Source organism: Labeo rohita, unplaced genomic scaffold (assembly GCF_022985175.1).
Source record: "Labeo rohita strain BAU-BD-2019 unplaced genomic scaffold, IGBB_LRoh.1.0 scaffold_536, whole genome shotgun sequence".
Taxonomy (NCBI): Eukaryota; Metazoa; Chordata; class Actinopteri; order Cypriniformes; family Cyprinidae; genus Labeo; species Labeo rohita.
Genome location: NW_026129458.1, coordinates 35,240 through 53,121, shown reverse-complemented (window position 1 = coordinate 53,121; position 17,882 = coordinate 35,240). Strand labels below are relative to the sequence as shown.

Here is a 17,882-nt window from a genome sequence, read left to right as displayed (position 1 = left end):
ACACCTGTGTGCGCTCTAACGAGCGCAATTAGGAGAGACAGACGGGAGAGGGCAACCATAACAAAATAAACATATACACAAATCTAAACACAAAAACAACAACAACAATAATAATAATAATAATAATAATAAACATTAAATAAACACATATCGTAACAGAAACTAAAATAATAAAATAAATTATATAAAATAAAAGCAATAATACAAAAATAGCTTAAAATAAATAAATTTAAACAAAATAAATTAGAAAATAGGATCACATGATCCTTCAGGAATCCTACTTATATGCTGATTTGTTCAAGAAACATTTCTGATTATTATTGGTGTTGAACACAGTTGAATTTTTTAAGTTGAAAAAGAACTGATACATTTTATTTTTCAGATTCTTTGATGAATAGAAAGTTTAAAAGAACTTTTGTAACATTGTAATTGTCTTCACTGTCACTTTTGATCAATTTAATGCGTCCTTGATTAAATTAATTTTGTAAAATTTACCCAAAATAAAATAGAGAAATAAATAATTAAATAAAAATGAATAAAACGTGTAAAAATAATAAATTATAATATAATTTTTTATTAATAATTAATATAATAATATAAATTACATTAAAATGATTTAAATAAAAGAGTAAAATAAATTACAAAATTAAAACAAATCTGTATGTAATTGTTTTATATTGATAATCTTGTTTTCATAATCAGTGCCAAAATTACAATTGTATTATTGACCCAGTTCTAACCAACAGTATGAGTGATTGTAGTCTGGAGGTGCTGTTGCTAAAACTGTTCAAACGTTTCTTCAGTTCGTGTTCCTGACGTACATCCTGGGAATCGCCTGGCTTGGTGTTTTCGGCTTCTCTGCGGTTCCCGTGTTCCTTTTCTACAACATGTGGTCGACTTGCGCTGCCATGCGTTCTCCGATGGCCAACCTCACCTCCATCGAGAATATCTGTGTGGATGTGCGGCAGTACGGTACGAGACTTCAAACTGAATACAACATAATCAAACAACAGTGTCCTCTTTGTGACCATGAATTTGGAATCAAACCCTTTGCTATAGACCTTATTTGTTTGTCCATACAGGTATTATTCCATGGAACGCAACACCGGGCAAAGCTTGCGGCTCAACGCTAGGTGATATCTGCAACACCAGCGAGGTATGAAAACACATTTGCCACACGTTAGTGTATTTACTTTGTCGTTCAGCAGTGGATATACATCATATGCTGAATATGATATACAGAAGATATACATCATTTCCTTTTTATCTGTTTCAGTTCTACCTGCCTTACAATTCATTTGAATAAATAATTATTATTATTTATTATTATTATTTTACAAATATCATGCTTTTCACTGTTTATTTTATTTGTAATGAAATGTTTTAATTTGTATTTTTTTAGTGTTTTATAATTTTAATTGTATTAAATAATTATTTAATAATTTATTATATATATATATATATATATATATATATTTTTTTTTTTTTACAAACACCTTGCTTTTTACTATAAATTGATTTGTAATGTGATGTTTATTTTAATTTTAATTAAATTTATTTATTTAATATTTAATTTGAATTAATTATTTTTAGTTTAATTTGTTAATTATTATTATTATTATTTATTGATTTATTTTTACAAATTTCATGCTTTTATCTATAAATGTTATTATTATTAGTTTATTTATATTTTAATTTATTTATTTAATATTTTATTTTAATTAATTATTTTTAGTTTAATTTATTAAATAATAATAATAATTATTATTTTTTTTAAATTTAATGTTTTTTTCTATTAATTTATAATATAAATATTTATTTCTATAAATGTTATTTGCAATGTAGTTTATTTAAATTTCTGTTTTATTTCTTTATTTAATATTTACATTTAATTATTTTTAGTTTAATTTATTAAATAATAATAATAATAATAATAATAATAATATTATTATTATTATTATTATTATTTTTTAAAAATTCATGTTTTTTCTATAAATTTATAATATAAATATTTATTTCTATAAATGTTATTTGCAATTAAATTTTTATTTTATTTTATTTCTTTATTTAGTATTTAATTGTAATCATTTTTTTAAATTTATTAAATAATGATTTATTTATTTTTATAAATTTCTTGCTTTTCACTACAAGTTTGATTTGTAATGTAATTTTTAGTTTAATTTTATTATTTCTTTAATATTTAATTTTAGCAAATTATTTTTGAATGCAATTTATTAAATAATTATTTAATCATTTATTTTTTTTATTTTTCACAAATATAATTTTCACTTTACAACACCAGTGAGGTATGCAAAAACAGATTTTTACTAAACAGATTTTTACTAGACTTTTATTAAAACAGGTTTATTTGTCATCAGAAGTAGATATACATGATTTTGCGTTTGTCTGTTTTAGTTCTACCTGTCTTATCATCTGTATATCGTCGCCTGTGCCGGAGCCGGAGCGACAGTCATTGCTCTGGTAAGCAGATGTTCATTTTATGGTCACATATATGGGGTGTTTGTTCCTCTTCCTCCTCTTTTTATCCCTTCATTCCCAGCACCATCTACTGCAAACCATGTGCTTTAAGCCCCTGATCGTATGGTTAGTTTTGTGTTGACGTTCCACTAGCCGACCCAAGATGACTTGATTTTGCTCTGTCAAATGCATGCATTTAAATTTAAATGAATAAAATATCAGGTAGTGGGACGTCAGTCTTCCAAGTGCAGAAGCTCAATTTCTTGTCACATGCTTTACTGATGACTGAAGGGAAATGTATCTGCAAAAGAACAAGACATTGCGACTAAACACAGTGAATTCAACACAACATCACTACATCAGTTTCCATTATAATTAATAAAGCTGTTGATACTGGAAGTGTCCGATGTGTCGTGTCACACCATCAGTTGATGGACGGCTTGTTTGTATTATTGACACTCCAGCTGCTCTGGAAGAAAAAAAATTATATAATTTAATTTTATATATATATACTAAATATTTTATTTGTAATGTTATTTAATTATTACTTTATGAAATATTATATAATTGTATATATTTTTTAACAAATATGCTTTTCACTGATCATTTTATTTTAATGTAATGTTTATTGTTATTGTCTTAGTTTTTATTTAGATGTTATTAAATAATCATTTAATAATTTAATGTTTACTTTTTACAGATATCATGGTTTTAACTCTAGTATAGTTAAAATGTCATGGACTACATATATATAAAATATATACTAAATATTTTATTTGAAATGTTAATTTACTTTGTAATATTTGTTGTAAATAGTTTTTTGACAAATATGCTTTACCTTATATGTTTTATTTTAATGTAATGTTTATTGTAATTTTCTTAGGTTTTATTTAAATTTGATTAAATAATAATTTAATAATTTATTTATTTTTATATACACTAAATATTTTATTTGTAATGTTATGCAATTATTACTTTATGTAATATTATATAATTAATTATTTTTTTTAACAACTATGCTTTTCACTATACTTTTTTTTAACCATTTTAATTTTATGTAATTTTATTCGTTTTTATTAGTTTTATTTTTAATTTAAACTAAATAAGCATTTAATAATTTATTACATTTTTATTATTGTTTTTTATGATATAAAAAATATGGTTTTCACTAAAGTATAATTTGTACTGTCATGTGTAATTCAATGTTATTATTTATTTATTTAATTTATTAATATTTATTTATTATTATTATTATTATTTATATTTTTACAAATATCTTTTTCACTTGTTTTTCAGAAATTTTATTTGTGATTGTTTTTTTAATATAATTACATAATTATTTGATTATTTATTTTTTCTTTATTTATTTTTACAATTATGGTTTTCACAAAAAAATATTTGTATTGTTTGCTTTAATTGTATTATTTCTTTGTTTAATTAAGTAACTATTTGACTTTTTCATTTATATTTTATTATACATATTATATTATAGCTTTTGTTTTTTATTTATTATATATATTTATTATTATTTATTATAGATTCCACTATTCTAAAATAACCCATGCAAAATCAGTTTTAATAGATTTCTGTTGAAAAATGTAATTAATTTTAGCATTTTGATTTCACTATATTTTATTAAATCAACTATTACAGCCGATTGGTCTATGATAAGTGTTTTGTCATCAGACGCTTCCAGTGTCGACAGTGTTAGCGAATGAATTTCAGGACTTATTTCATCTGCAGTTTCTTTATTCCGTCATTAATTTGGCGACTGATATTTGTGCTTTCTCTTCCACCAGCTCATCTACATGATGGCTACCACATATAACTTTGCTGTTTTGAAGTTTAAGAGTCGAGAGGACTGCTGCACTAAATTTTAACGCAGTTGCATGAAAGTGCCTAGAATGAGCAGCCACTGACAATATGGACTAAAATAATAGAAACGAAAACAAACGAGAGGAACATTTCATTGCTTTGACATGTAATGTGTAAATATAGGATTGTATACAGATGTAGCATTTGGACGCCGGTGCTGCCTGTGTCTGTAAACATGGACGTGTTGTTATCCAGACTTTGCCTTAATTTCTGCAACCACTAGAGAAAATTAATTTCAAACCTAACACAAAGTGTCTTAAAATTCCTCCTACAAAGTATTATTATCAGACAGGAGAGACGCACAGCGCGACAGAGAAAAGTACTTTTCCCATTCATTTTCTCAATAGAGATTCTGGAAAATTCTGAAATGTTTGTTGAGCAGCAAATCAGCATTTTAGAATCATCGTGTGACACTGAAGACTGGAGTAATGATGCTGAAAATACAGCTTTGATTGCAGAAATAAATTACATTTTAACAGATATTCACATAGAAAAGAGTTTTTTTAATTCTAAAAATATTTTACAATTTTTACAGTGTTTTTGTGTTTAAATAAAAGCAGCCTTGTTGAGCAGAAAAGACATCTTTTAAAAACAATAAAAAGTCTTAATTCCAGATTTTTTGACTGATGCTGATTTAATTGTTCTCTCTTCAAGATTTTAAATAAGTTTTACCTACTTAAGTCTTTTATGGAAGCAAATAATTGCAAACCATTAAAAACACATGATGTCTTTATGAAGAAAATGAATGTGATTTTTACTTGCGAAATCTGTTGTGTTGTCTTAGAGAAGAAAAGTCTATTTTTTCTGAATTTACCAATTGTGCCAGTGAGCCTTCCAGTGTTTTCATGGTGTTTTCTTCCTTCACACCTGTTTACAGTTTTCAGTGTTGTTTTTATCATTTCTATTCATTTGTTTGAAGCAGTATTATGAAGATTGTTGGTATTTTTAATCTTTGTGAAGTATTAAAGACAGACTCGCTAGATGCAAGTGTACAGCTTCGCTTCACAACTAACCTAGTTCTGTTGTTTGATTTGAATCGTATGATTTACGGTACTGTTATTTTAAACGCAGACCTTTCACTGTCAACAGAGTGAAAAAACGAAACGTATAAATACAAGTAAATAATTCTTAAAACAAAAAATATTAAGATTTCTTTTAAAACTGCATTTATATTATCAAACGCAATACAGCAGATCCTGTCATGTTTATTATATGATTTGCTCATAACAATGTCTGCTTTACTATTAATAAACAAAAACATCTGTCAGTAGGAATGACCTATGTGTGCTTTTATCATTAATAAAAACACAAACATGATAATTGAGAAAGTGACCAGAAGCTTTTGAAACTTTTGAAAGTTTGTGTTTACAGGTAGAAATCAGCTAAAATCACTCTAACATTCAAGGATTCAGTGGCGTGTTGCTTCTGCTAAACTTTTATTAAAAACTAGGTCGTTTCTGGTTGCCAAGACATGCAAAAACATGCATTTACCTGCATTTCACAATGGTTTTATAGTCAGGATTAAAAGGTTTTAAAGGAATAATTCACCCAAAAATGAAAATTAGCTAAAAAAAAAATGCTCACTCTCAGGCCATCTGAGTTTGTTTCTTCATCAGATTTGGAGAAATGTGTCATTCCATCACTTGCTCACCAATGGATGTGAATGGGTGCCGTCAGACTGAGAGTCCAAACAGCTGATAAAAACATCACAATAGTCCACAAGTAATCCACACCACTCCAGTCCATCAGTTAACATCTTAAGAAAACAAAAGCTGAAACAAATCCATCAAGACGTTTTTAACTAAAATATGAGTCCGTAATAACTGATCTGAATCAGGAGAGAAATCTGCACAGATCACAGATGTCTTAATGATGGATTTTGTCTGCTTTTTAAGGGTTCAGAACCCTATTGTAATTATTAGAATGGTCACAGATGAGGGATTTCCGTGTTAAATTGATTGTGCAGACAAAACTGTAGGTCGTAGAAACTTGAAACTTGGTGGGATGGTAGTACTCACACCATCTACAGCGTGACCGAGGCTCGCCCCAATCGGCCTGACGGGGGCGCTACAGCAATCGAAAGTCCTAAACCGGAATTTTCTGGTATTTCTTTTTTTTTGCAAAACCTGCTTTCAGGTTTTTACCCGATCGGAACCAAACCAGTGCAGAAAGATTCCTTGGAATATCAATAATTATAAAAAAAAGTTAAACTTTCGACTCACCGTTGCAAAGGGAAGTCAAAACGTTCGAAGGTGGCTAGGCCACTTTTAAAATGGCTATAATTAGGCAACCATTTGTCCTATGTCTTTGACATAAAGATCACTGTGCACCATTTTGGTCCAAATTGCCACAAGTGTCTATGGGGACATTTACGTATCTCAAAAAACAACGCCATTGACACCAAACAAGGTTTGGAGGCCGATTGGAATGAAACTCGGTGGGCGTGTTTGACTCACATTCCCAAAGGTCCATGAGAAATTTTAAACAAATCGGCCACTGGGGGGCGGTACCGCATTTTTTGAGGGTGTAAATGATTGTACATTGCACAGTTTTCCACACATATACACAATATTCATATCGTATGATAGACCTCCTTGTTTCTAACAACTTCACCTCTAGAACCACTGCTGTCAATCAAATGGTTTTTTAAATGATTGTGAAGATGTGAAAAACCTACTTTTGTGAACAAGTCCATGGTTTTTTGCCCAATCGGTACCAAACCAGTGCAGAAAGATTCTCTGGAATATCATTAATTATCAAAAAAAGTTAAACTTTCAACTCACCGTTGCAAAGGGACACCAAAACGTTCGAAGGTGGCCACTTTTAGAAAATGCCTATAACTCCTGAACAGAATGAGATATTTATCAAACTTGGCACACTTATGTAAGAGCTCAGGCTGAGGTCACAGGAAAATGGCCACTTGATGGAGCTATAAGCGGGGAAAAAACGTGAAACATAAAAATGGCTATAATTAGGCAACAATTTGTCATGAAAATCGTTGTGCACCATCTTGGTCCAAAATACCACAAGTATCTATGGGGATATTTGCGTATCTCAAAAAAAAAAAAACATGGCCATTGTCCAATGAACTTTGAGCACCTGTTAGAAAAGGTTAAACTTGTCCTAAAGGTCTGTGAGAAGTTTGAGATGAATTGGCCACTGGGGGGGTGGAGCCGCATTTTTTTTTAGGGCGTAAACGATTGTACATTGCACGGTTTTCCGCACATATACACAATATTCATATCGTACGGTAGACCTCCTTCTAGAACCACTGTTGTCAATCGAACCGTTTTTTGAGAAGATGCGAAAACCCTATTTTTCCGAACTAGTCCTAGGTTTTTTTTGCCCGATCGGAACCAAACCAGTGCAGAAAGATTCTATGGAAAGCGAATATCAATAATTATCAAAAAAAAAAAGAGTAACTTTCAACTCACCGTTGCAAAGGGACGCCAAAACGTTCAAAGGTGGCTAGGCCACTTTTAGTAAAAAGCCTATAACTCCTGAACAGAATGAGATATCTTCACCAAACTTGGCATACTTCTGTAAGAGCTCAAGCTGAGTTCACAGGAAAAAAATACAGAGATTGGCCCCTTGGGGGCGCTATAAGGGGAAAAAACATAAAAATGGCTATAACTAGGCAACCATTTGTCCTATCAACATGAAAATCACTGTGCACGATCTTGATCCAAAGTGCCACAAGTGTCTATGGGGACATTTGCGTATCTCAAAAAAATATGGACGCCATTGGCCGATGAAGTTTGAGCACCTGTTAGACAACATTTGGAGGCTGATTGGAATGAAATTCGGAGGGCGTGTTTGACTCACAGCCCCAAAGATCTGTGAGAAATGTTTTAAAAATCGGCCACTGGGGGGCGGTATTGCATTTTTGAGGGCGTAAACGATTGTACATTGCTCAGTTTTCCACACATACTCACAATGTTCATATCGTATGATAGACCTCCTTGCTCCGAACAACTTTGCCTCTAGAACCACTGCTGTCAATCAAACCGTTTTTTTTAATGATTGAGAAGATGTTAAAAACCAACTTTTGTGAAGTTAGTCCTAGGTTTTTCACTCAGTCTGGAAAAGTCAAGTCAAGTCAAGTCAAGTCACCTTTATTTATATACCGCCTTTAACAATACAGAATTGTGACAAGGCGGCTGTACAGTATTAAATAGGAAACAGTACATCAACAATGCCAAAGGCAACATTAAACACTCACATTATAGGTAAAGGTAGTTAATCATATACAATAAAATAAAATGCAATATTGTGTTAAGAGAAAGTGTCCCCAACTAAGCAAGCCAGAGGCGACAGCGGCAAGGAACCAAAACTCCATCGGTGACAAATGGAGAAAAAAACCTTGGGAAAACAACACCGCAGTGCAATTCTCTGGACTCTGTAGGTCAATAATTATTCAAAAATATTTATTCAAAAATTTACCCTTTAGGAAGCTGTAATGGGGTCCTTTAGAAAAGGGGCCTGTCCTAATATACTTAAAAGCCTATAAAGCCTAAACAAAAACTCAAAACTTCACAAAACCCGCTGAGCACATGCAACAGGTGATTCTAAACAAGCATGCAAAGTTTCATTGGACCACAGCTGGTGCTATAACAGTCATAAATGTTATACAAACATCATATTTCTATGGTAAACCACCTGGATTTGACAAAAAGTGACAAATAATTGATTTAAGTGGTTAAAGGCTTGTTAAATAATATGTCATGTCTTTTTCCTTATGTGCTTAAATACCTAAAGCGCTTGAACCCCGGTAATCACTGCTTGCAGCTATATTTTTTTTGTTTTGGTGTGGATTACTTGTGGATTATTGATGTTTTTATCAGCTGTTTGAACTCTCATTCTGACGGCACCCATTCACAACCATTGGTGAGCAAGTGATGACACATTTCTCCAAATCTGATGAAGAAACAAACTCAGCTACATCTATGAAGTTTTCATTTTTGGGTGAACTATTTCTTTAATAAAGTCTAGGTTTTCTCTGCTATTTTTCTGGACGTGATGCTGCTTGTATCGCAGGTTCACATGTTATTTAACACCCAAATCCAGCATTATTGACTTAACAATCAGATTGCATGCTTTATCTTACATGATTTATTTAATATTCCTCTAGGATTGTGGTGCCTGTAGTTTTTCCTTTATAAAAATAAACCTACTTTGTGTACAAATGATCCTCAGTTGTCTTTATTAAGAGTTCGTTTGATCATTTGGATGGAGGGGTTTGAGTTTGTGTAATCCTGCGTCTGTTTTCAAACTAACCCTCATTTCAAGCTTCGCTTTGCTCCGTTGACATCCTCCCGTTCCCTCACACCCCACTGTCCTGTGCATATGAATGTGTATTAAATGTCATGATGTTGTAGTTGTTTGTGTACTAAAGGAATAGATTGGCTAGAAATGAACATTTGCTCACTCTCATTGTTTCAAAGCCGTGTGCTGTTATTATTTACTGTGCTGCAACACATACAGTGCATGACGAATTCAATTAGCCTTTTAGTTGCTCAAAACATCATATGACTTCAAAGAGTTGGAATATAGTACACAAGTCATATGTCGTACTGTTATGATACTTTTGTTTTTAAATTTAAAGAGATTTATTAGTTTATTTGTATCAAGGCCATTCACTTTTTTTAATTCACTATGAAAATAAAATTATGATCACTGTATAAGTAATTATTTTTCCTCATTGCAGCCTATATTATTACATAGTTCTTTATATTCAAGTTGGATATATAAGTATGAACACGGGTTATTATTAATAAACTAAAAACATAAAAAAACTTAAAAAAAAAAAAAAAAAATCATTAGCTGAACTGAAGTAAAATTCAAATTGAAATTAAATGAATTAAAAAAAATATATATTTTATTTAGCTAGTTGCCAAAGCAACGTTGCTCATTTTCATGTAGTTTAACTTGATGTACTAAAATAACTACATTTTAAACAAAAACTAAGGAAAATAAAATCATTATAAAAACTAGAAAAAATAAATAAGAAATTGTTAAAAAACTCTATTTAACTCTAAAAAAGAAAACTTTTAAATTAAAAGGAAACTTTAAAAATTAAAATGAAAACAAAATATTGTCATTTTTATAAGGTTTTGTTTTTATTCATTTGTATTTATTTCATTTACTACTTATTTTTAGTTTATTTATTTATTATTTTTTAGTTTATTATTGTATAATTTTAATTCATTTGTGTTGTGTTTTTTGATTTAGTTAATATACATGTATAATTATAAATAATAGTTATTAGTTAACTGAAACTGACCAAAATCCAAAATTATTTATTACTTGAAATAAAATAATCTCATATATATATATATATATATATATATATATATATATATATATATATATATATATATATATATATAAGTATATATATATATATATATATATATATATATATATATATATATGAATATATAATATATATATATATATATATATATATGAATATATATGTATATATTTTACTCAAGTTTTATATATAATTAATAATTAATTTATATATATATATATATATATATATATATATATATATAAATAAATTAATATAAATATAATATAAATTAAAATGAAAACAAAATATAAGAATAAAAATGAATTTGAAATGTTTTTTTTTTTTTTTTTTTCAGTTTTGTTAGGTGTTTTTATATATATATATATATATATTATCTAATACATATATATATATATATATATATATATATATATATATATATATATATATATATATATATATATATATATATATGTGTATATATGAAAAATTATTTAAGCTTTGGGGCAACATTTTTTATGTTCATTTAGTTTAACTTGATGTACTACAATAACTAAACTGAAAATGTAATTAAATACAATTACAAAAGCTAGTAATAAAAATCAATAAAAATGTTTTTTTTTTTTTTTTTTTTTTTTTTTTTTTTTTTTGTTATTAGTTTTTTAAAAGTGTATATTTATTAAGTTTTTATTAATTTTTATTATTTATATAATTTTTTATTATTAATTCATGCAATTTTAGGTTTGGTTTTACTTATTTTAGTGCATGCAGTTGCAAGCCTGTGCAACTGATTTGAAAGTTTCGAAACACTAAACTGTTGTTTAATTGGAAAAGAGATGTAAAAAATATTGCATCTGTCTTACAAATAACAGCATACAAGTTTGAAACGACATGAGTGTGAGTATATTTTCATTTATGCATTAATTATTTCTTTAAAATGTGTGTTGTGTTGTATGTTGTTGGGATGTGTGTGTGTGTGTGTGTGTGTCATACAGTAGTTTAGCAGTGGCTTTGCGTTGTTAACGTGCTGACGGGCATCACCTCGCCCTCTCTTCCAGATCCATTACCTAATGATCCTTTCTGCAAACTGGGCCTACCTAAAGGACGCCAGTCACTTGCATGCGTACCAAGACATCAAAATGAAGGAGGAGCGGGAGCTGCAGGACATCCAGTCGCGCTCCAAAGAGTGCCTCAACTCCTACTAGTAAGGAGGGTTAACGCTGCCAACCAACCAACCAACCAACCACTAACCAGCCCTAACTCACTAATCCGCTCAGCTAACCCGCGGTCTGCGCCCGTCCCTCCTTCACGCTCTCATCTCGTGCTCTTACGCTTTCCTCTCGTAGCCCTTTATGAGCCAGCGCTGGCTGGTGAATCTCAAACGTTGCACTAATGGAAACACGGCGGAAATGCAAATCACAGTCTGTTTAGACCAAAATATGATTTGCCTTAAAACATCAGAAACATGAGTAGAATTTAAGTGCATGATTTGTCATGTTACACGGTATGCTCTTTTTTGTTCTTTTTTTTTCTTCAAATCTGAAAATATTCCCACTCATTTTTTAATAATATAATTTTGAAGAGATATAATGAGCAGTCTTCAGTCACAGTGATCTGAACTAAATTCAGCTGGTTGTTTTTGTATGTTTGGATTTGTTCATGTGTGATATGTGCTGTTTGCTGCCTACTGTTGTTTGGAAATAGTATGTGAACCCAACACATTATGCAGTGACGTTTTGCATGTTTGTTTCAGCAAGTGGCATCTGATGGAAGCTTGTTTCCAACACAAAATAAACTTTTCACACTTTTGAAGAGTCAGAAACTGTGAGATAAAAAAGTGCAATTACTTAAAATAAATAAATAAATAAATCCACTGTAGCAAAAACAAAAAAATGAGATTTTTGACAGAATTGTGAGTTGCAGATTTGGAATTATGAGTTTATAGCTTGCAATATACACTCACAATTGTGAGAGGGAAAAAAAATATATAATTAATATTTCTGAAAAAAAAAAAAAAAATTGTGGGGGTATAACATCAAACCTGCAAGTTAAAAAAAAATAATTGTGAGGGGAAAAAAAAGTCTGAATTCCAAGGTACAAACAAGTTGTAGTTCGTAATTCTGAGAAATAAGTCTGAATTTTGAGAAGAAGTTGAAATGGTAAAATGTAAACTCAAAACTACAAGATATGAAGTCAAAATTGCAAGAAAAAAAAATAATAAAAAAAATAAATTGCAAGGTATAATTCACTGAGAAAAAAAGTCAGAATGTTAAGGGAAAAAAAGTAAAACTTACGAAATGAGAAAATTCAAAATTTTGAGAAAGTTGAAATTATGAGAGAAAAAATTAAAAGTTTGAGGTTTTATAATTCATAATTTTAGAGGAAAAAAGTCAGAATTTTAAGAGAAAAAAATAAAACTAGATAAAAACAAGATATAATTCATATTTCTGAGAAAAGTCAAAATTTTGTGAAAGTTGAAATTATGAGGAAAAAATGTCAGAGTCTGAATTGCAAGATATAATTCATAATTCTGAGAAAAAAAAGTCAAAATTGCAAGAAAAAAAACATCTGAGAAAAAAGGTCAGTTTCGAGAGGGAAAAAAAGTAAAAAATGCAAGATATAAAGTCAAAATGACAAGATGTTAAAAAACTTTGAATTTCAAGATAGAATTCATATTTCTGACAAAACTTTTGAGAAAAGTCAAAACTGCAAAATAGAAACCCAGAATTTCAAGACACAATAAGTCACTCTGAGGGAGAAAAGTCAGAATTTTGAGGGAAAGCTGAAATGGTAAAATGTAAACTCAAACCTGCAAGAAAAAAAAAAATCGTAAAAAAAGTCACTGAGGAAAAAAAGGATCAATATTTTGAGGGGGAAAAAGAAATCAAAATTGTAAAATAAAAACGTAGAATTGCAAGATACAATTAGTATTTGTGAGAAAAGTCCACATTTTGAGAATGTTGAAATCGCAAGAAAAAAACTTGAGAAAAAGTCTGAGTTTTGAGAGACAAAAGTCAAATTTGTGAAATTTGAAGTCTGAATTGCACAATATAATTTAGAATTCTGATGGAAAAAAAATGTCAGAATTTTGAAAGAAAAAAAAATAGATATAGTCAAAATTACGTTACATTCATAGTTCTGACAAAAATGTCAGAATTTTGAGAAAAAGTCAAAATTGTGAAATATAAATTAAAAATTGCAAAATGAAAACCCAGAATTTCATGACTGAATCCGTAATTCAGACAAAAATTTTCTGAATTTTGAGAAAAAGTTGAAATTGTGAAATATAAACTCAAAATTGCAAGAAAAAAATCTTAGAATTGCACGATGTGATTCATATTTTTGAGAAAATAAATTGTGAGAGAAAAGTCAAAATTGTGAGATAAAAAAAAGTTTAGAGAGAAAAAGTAAAAAAATACAAATAAAAGATATAAGTGCAAGATATAAATTACAAAATGTAAAACAAACCCTCAGAATTTCAATATAGAATTTAAAGTTTTGACCAAAATGTCAGAATTTTGAGAAAAAAAAAAATTGCAAAATAAAAACCCAGAATTTCAAGATATAAGAAGTAATTCTGAAGGAGAAAAAAGGTCAGAATTTTGAAGGGGGGAAAAAAAAACTCTGAATTGTGAAATAAAAACTGACCTGCATGATATAATTTGTATTTCTGAGAAAAGTCAAAATTTTGAGAAAGTTGGAAATGCAAGAGAAAAAACTTGGAATCAAAGAAGTCAAATTTGCAAGATAAAAACGTCTGAGAAAAAAAGTAAATTTTGAGAGAAAAATGTAGAGTCAAAATGACAAGATGTTAAATAACTCAGAATTTTAAGAATGAATTCGTATTTCAGACAAAAATGTCAGAATTTTGAGGAAGTCAAAATTGCGAAATAAAACCCCGAAATTTTAAGATCTAAGTAATTCTGAGAAAAATGACTGATTTAAAAAAAAAAAGTTGAAATGGTGAAATATAAACTTGAAACTTCAATATATAAAGTCAAAATTGCAAGAAAAAATCTTTAAATTATAATTCATTGAGAAAAAAGTCAGAATTTTGAGGAACAAGTCAAAATTGTGAAATTAAATAACTTATAATAGAATTGCAAGATATAATTTGTATTTCTGAAAAAAGTTCAAATTTGAAGAAAATTGGAATTGCAAGAGAAAAATTCAGAATTTTTTCAAAAAAAGGGAGTTTTGAGGAAAAAAAAACATTTGCGAAATATCAAGACTGAATTGCAAAATAATTTTTTTATTTCTGAGAAAAAAAGTCTGAATTTTGAGAGAAAAAGTAAAAATTGCAAGATATACAGCAAAGTCAAAAGATGTTAAAAAAACAAGAATTCCAAGATCAAATTCATAGTTCTGACAAAAATGTCAGAATTTTAAGAACAAGTCAAAATTGCAAAAAAAAAATCCAGAATTTCAAGATAAAATAAGTATTTTTTAGAAAGATTCTGGATTTTGAGCAAAAATTGAAATGGTGACATTTAAACTTAAAACTACAAGAATTACAAGAAATAATTTACTGAGAAAAAAAAAGTAAAAATTTTGAGAAAAAGTTGTGAAATTGCAAGATATAATTCATATTTAATTTTCAAATTTAATTTTATAATTAATGTTTTAAATTTTGGGAAATTTAAAATAATATAAAGTCAAAACTGCAAAATAAGAACTCAAGATATAAAACATTTCAAGATATAATAATTTATTCCAAGAGAGAAAAACATCTGAATTTTGAGGAAAAAGTCAGTAAAAGTAAATTGTGGAATATAAAGTCAAAATTGTGACATAAAGTCTTCATTTGTGAGATGTGAACTTGCAATTATGAGATTTTAACTTGCAATTGCAATTGTGAAATAAAAAATGCATTTTTTTTTTTTTCATTGTTTGATGGGAAAAAAACAGAATTGACACAAATTAAAAAAAAAAAAAAAAAAAAAAAATATTTTGAAAAGTCACAATTATCTTTTTATTTTATTGTTTTATTTTATTATTTTATTTATTTTGTGGTGGAAACAAGCTTCTATAGCATTCAGATATTCTTCTTGGAAACATTTTTTTATTGCATTTTTAAATCCAGTTTTGTTAAAAGTGTTTTTGTGTGGCTGTGGGTTGAGCGCACTGCATTGTGGGATACTGCAGAAATGCTGATAGTGTTTGTGTGATGATGAGCACATATTCTCACACTACCTCACATCACCTGTGTCAAATGACTCTGTCCTTTCAACAATCCGCTGTCCCGCAATTCATGTTCACTGCGCAGAATTTGTTTTTTACCTGAACAAAAGTACAGTGTATATACTGTCCCAAAAAGAAGTAAAGGCAAAAACACGACTAATTCAAGTAAGTCTATTTTACGTGAAGTCTCTAAATGCACATTCATTTAATGCTTATGGAAAGGTGTTTTTATAATTGTCATTAAATTGTAATTATTGTAATACAGTCATTTTTAATGGCAAATCTTACCACGATTGTATAAATACTTTATAGTTTTTTTGTGTTGAAGTAATGAAATTTGGAGAGTTGGTTTATCAATTTTATTTTATTTTACCCAGTTTTGTTTGTACCAAATTCTGTAAAGTGTAACACACCACTGCTGCTCATCTCTGGACTTGTGTTTTATTTTATTTTATTTTATTTTCATTACTTTTTTATTTTATTTTCATTACTTTTTCATTTATTTTATTTTCATTTAAGTTTTGTTTCATTTTATTTTATTTTATTTTATTTTGTTTTATTTTCATTACTTTTTTATTTTTTATTTTATTTTCATTACTTTTTATTTATTTTATTTTAATTTCATTTATTTTGTTTCGTTTTATTTTTATTTTGTTTTATTTTACTTTATTTTATTTTGTTTTGATTTGTTTTGTTTTATTTTATTTTCATTTCTTTTTCTTTTTTATTTTATTTTCATTACTTTTTATTTATTTTATTTTCATTACTTTGTTTATTTTATTTTATTTTCATTACTTTTTCATTTATTTTATTTTAATTTTATTTATTTTGTTTCATTTTTATTTTATTTTGTTTTTTGTTTTGTTTTGTTTTATGTTCATTACCTTTTCATTTGTTTTATTTTCATTTATTTTATTTTATTTTATTTTATTTTTAATAGTGCACTAGAATTGCATCGGTGTGAATATGAACTGACCAGCAAAAATACTTTTCAATATTTTTTTTTTTTTTTTTGGAGGGACACAACAATAACAAAATGTGCAATTGTAAATACTGACAAAACAGCTCTTTTTTCACACTAGGTTTACGGTTTTATTCATTCAGAATCTGGTCATACTGGAGGTCATTTGTATTGACGTTGTAGGCAGCATTTGCCAGATTTTAACGTTATAATATGCTTTGTTTTCTTCTTAGAGTTTGTTCAGTTCATGTAATGTTTATTGCTGTTAATGTAATTCACATTTACTGTATGAATTCTGTATAATATTGTCTTTTTAACCTTATAGTCTGCCAATATTTGTAATTCATTTTAGGGGATTCCCTTAGTTTTTACTGCTATTTTGAAATTAAATAAAAGGGAAAAAAAAGAAAAAAGCCCAAACTGCTTATATAAAACTCTTTTATAAGCCCCTAGAGTTTTTTTTTTGTTTTGTTTTCCCCAAATGTTTTCATGAATTATGCATGTGTTTTGAATGCTTTAAACTTCAATCCTGTGATTTCTGGGATGTTATAATGGACTGTGAACATTAAAAAACGGCCCAAAACTGATGATTTGATGTCAGAGATGCTGAACATGTGTTCAGTCCTTCAAACCAACTATTGTATTTTATACAAAAATAAATCAGAATAAAAGACTTTCTGGGTCTCAATGAGTCGTCTTTTAATTAAAAACCTTTGTGTGTCATTAATTTTAAAACAACAAGAATCTTTTTTAGATTCTGTAAAACCCAGAATTTCGACAGTGAATCCATAGTTCTGACAAAAATGTCAGAATTTTGAGAAAAAGTTGAGATGGTGATCATAACTGCAACTTTCAAGAAAAATTCTTAGAATTGCAAGATATCATTAATATTTCTGAGAAAAGTCCAAATTTTAAGATAAAAAGAAGTCTTAATTTTGAGAGAAAAAAAATCGAGATATAAAGTTAAAGTTACAAAATGTTTTTGATGGGGGACAAAAAGATCTAAATTGCGAAATTTCTGAGAAAAGTCCAAATTTTGAGAAAGATGGACTTGCAAGAGAAAAATGTCTGAGGAAAAAAAAAATCAAT

At 28.3% G+C, this 17,882-nt stretch overlaps 1 protein-coding gene across 1 annotated transcript; it reads left to right on the top strand.

Annotated features, from left to right (window-relative positions):
- Window positions 1-803: 803 nt before the first annotated feature.
- On the top strand, window positions 804-17,476 carry LOC127161046 (neuronal membrane glycoprotein M6-b-like; the record flags this gene model as incomplete). The annotated part of the gene is made up of 4 exons (XM_051103685.1): window positions 804-972; window positions 1,083-1,156; window positions 2,416-2,481; window positions 11,710-17,476. Coding segments are annotated over 4 exons (456 nt in total), but the record flags the coding sequence as incomplete, so codon positions are not given.
- Window positions 17,477-17,882: the final 406 nt, after the last annotated feature.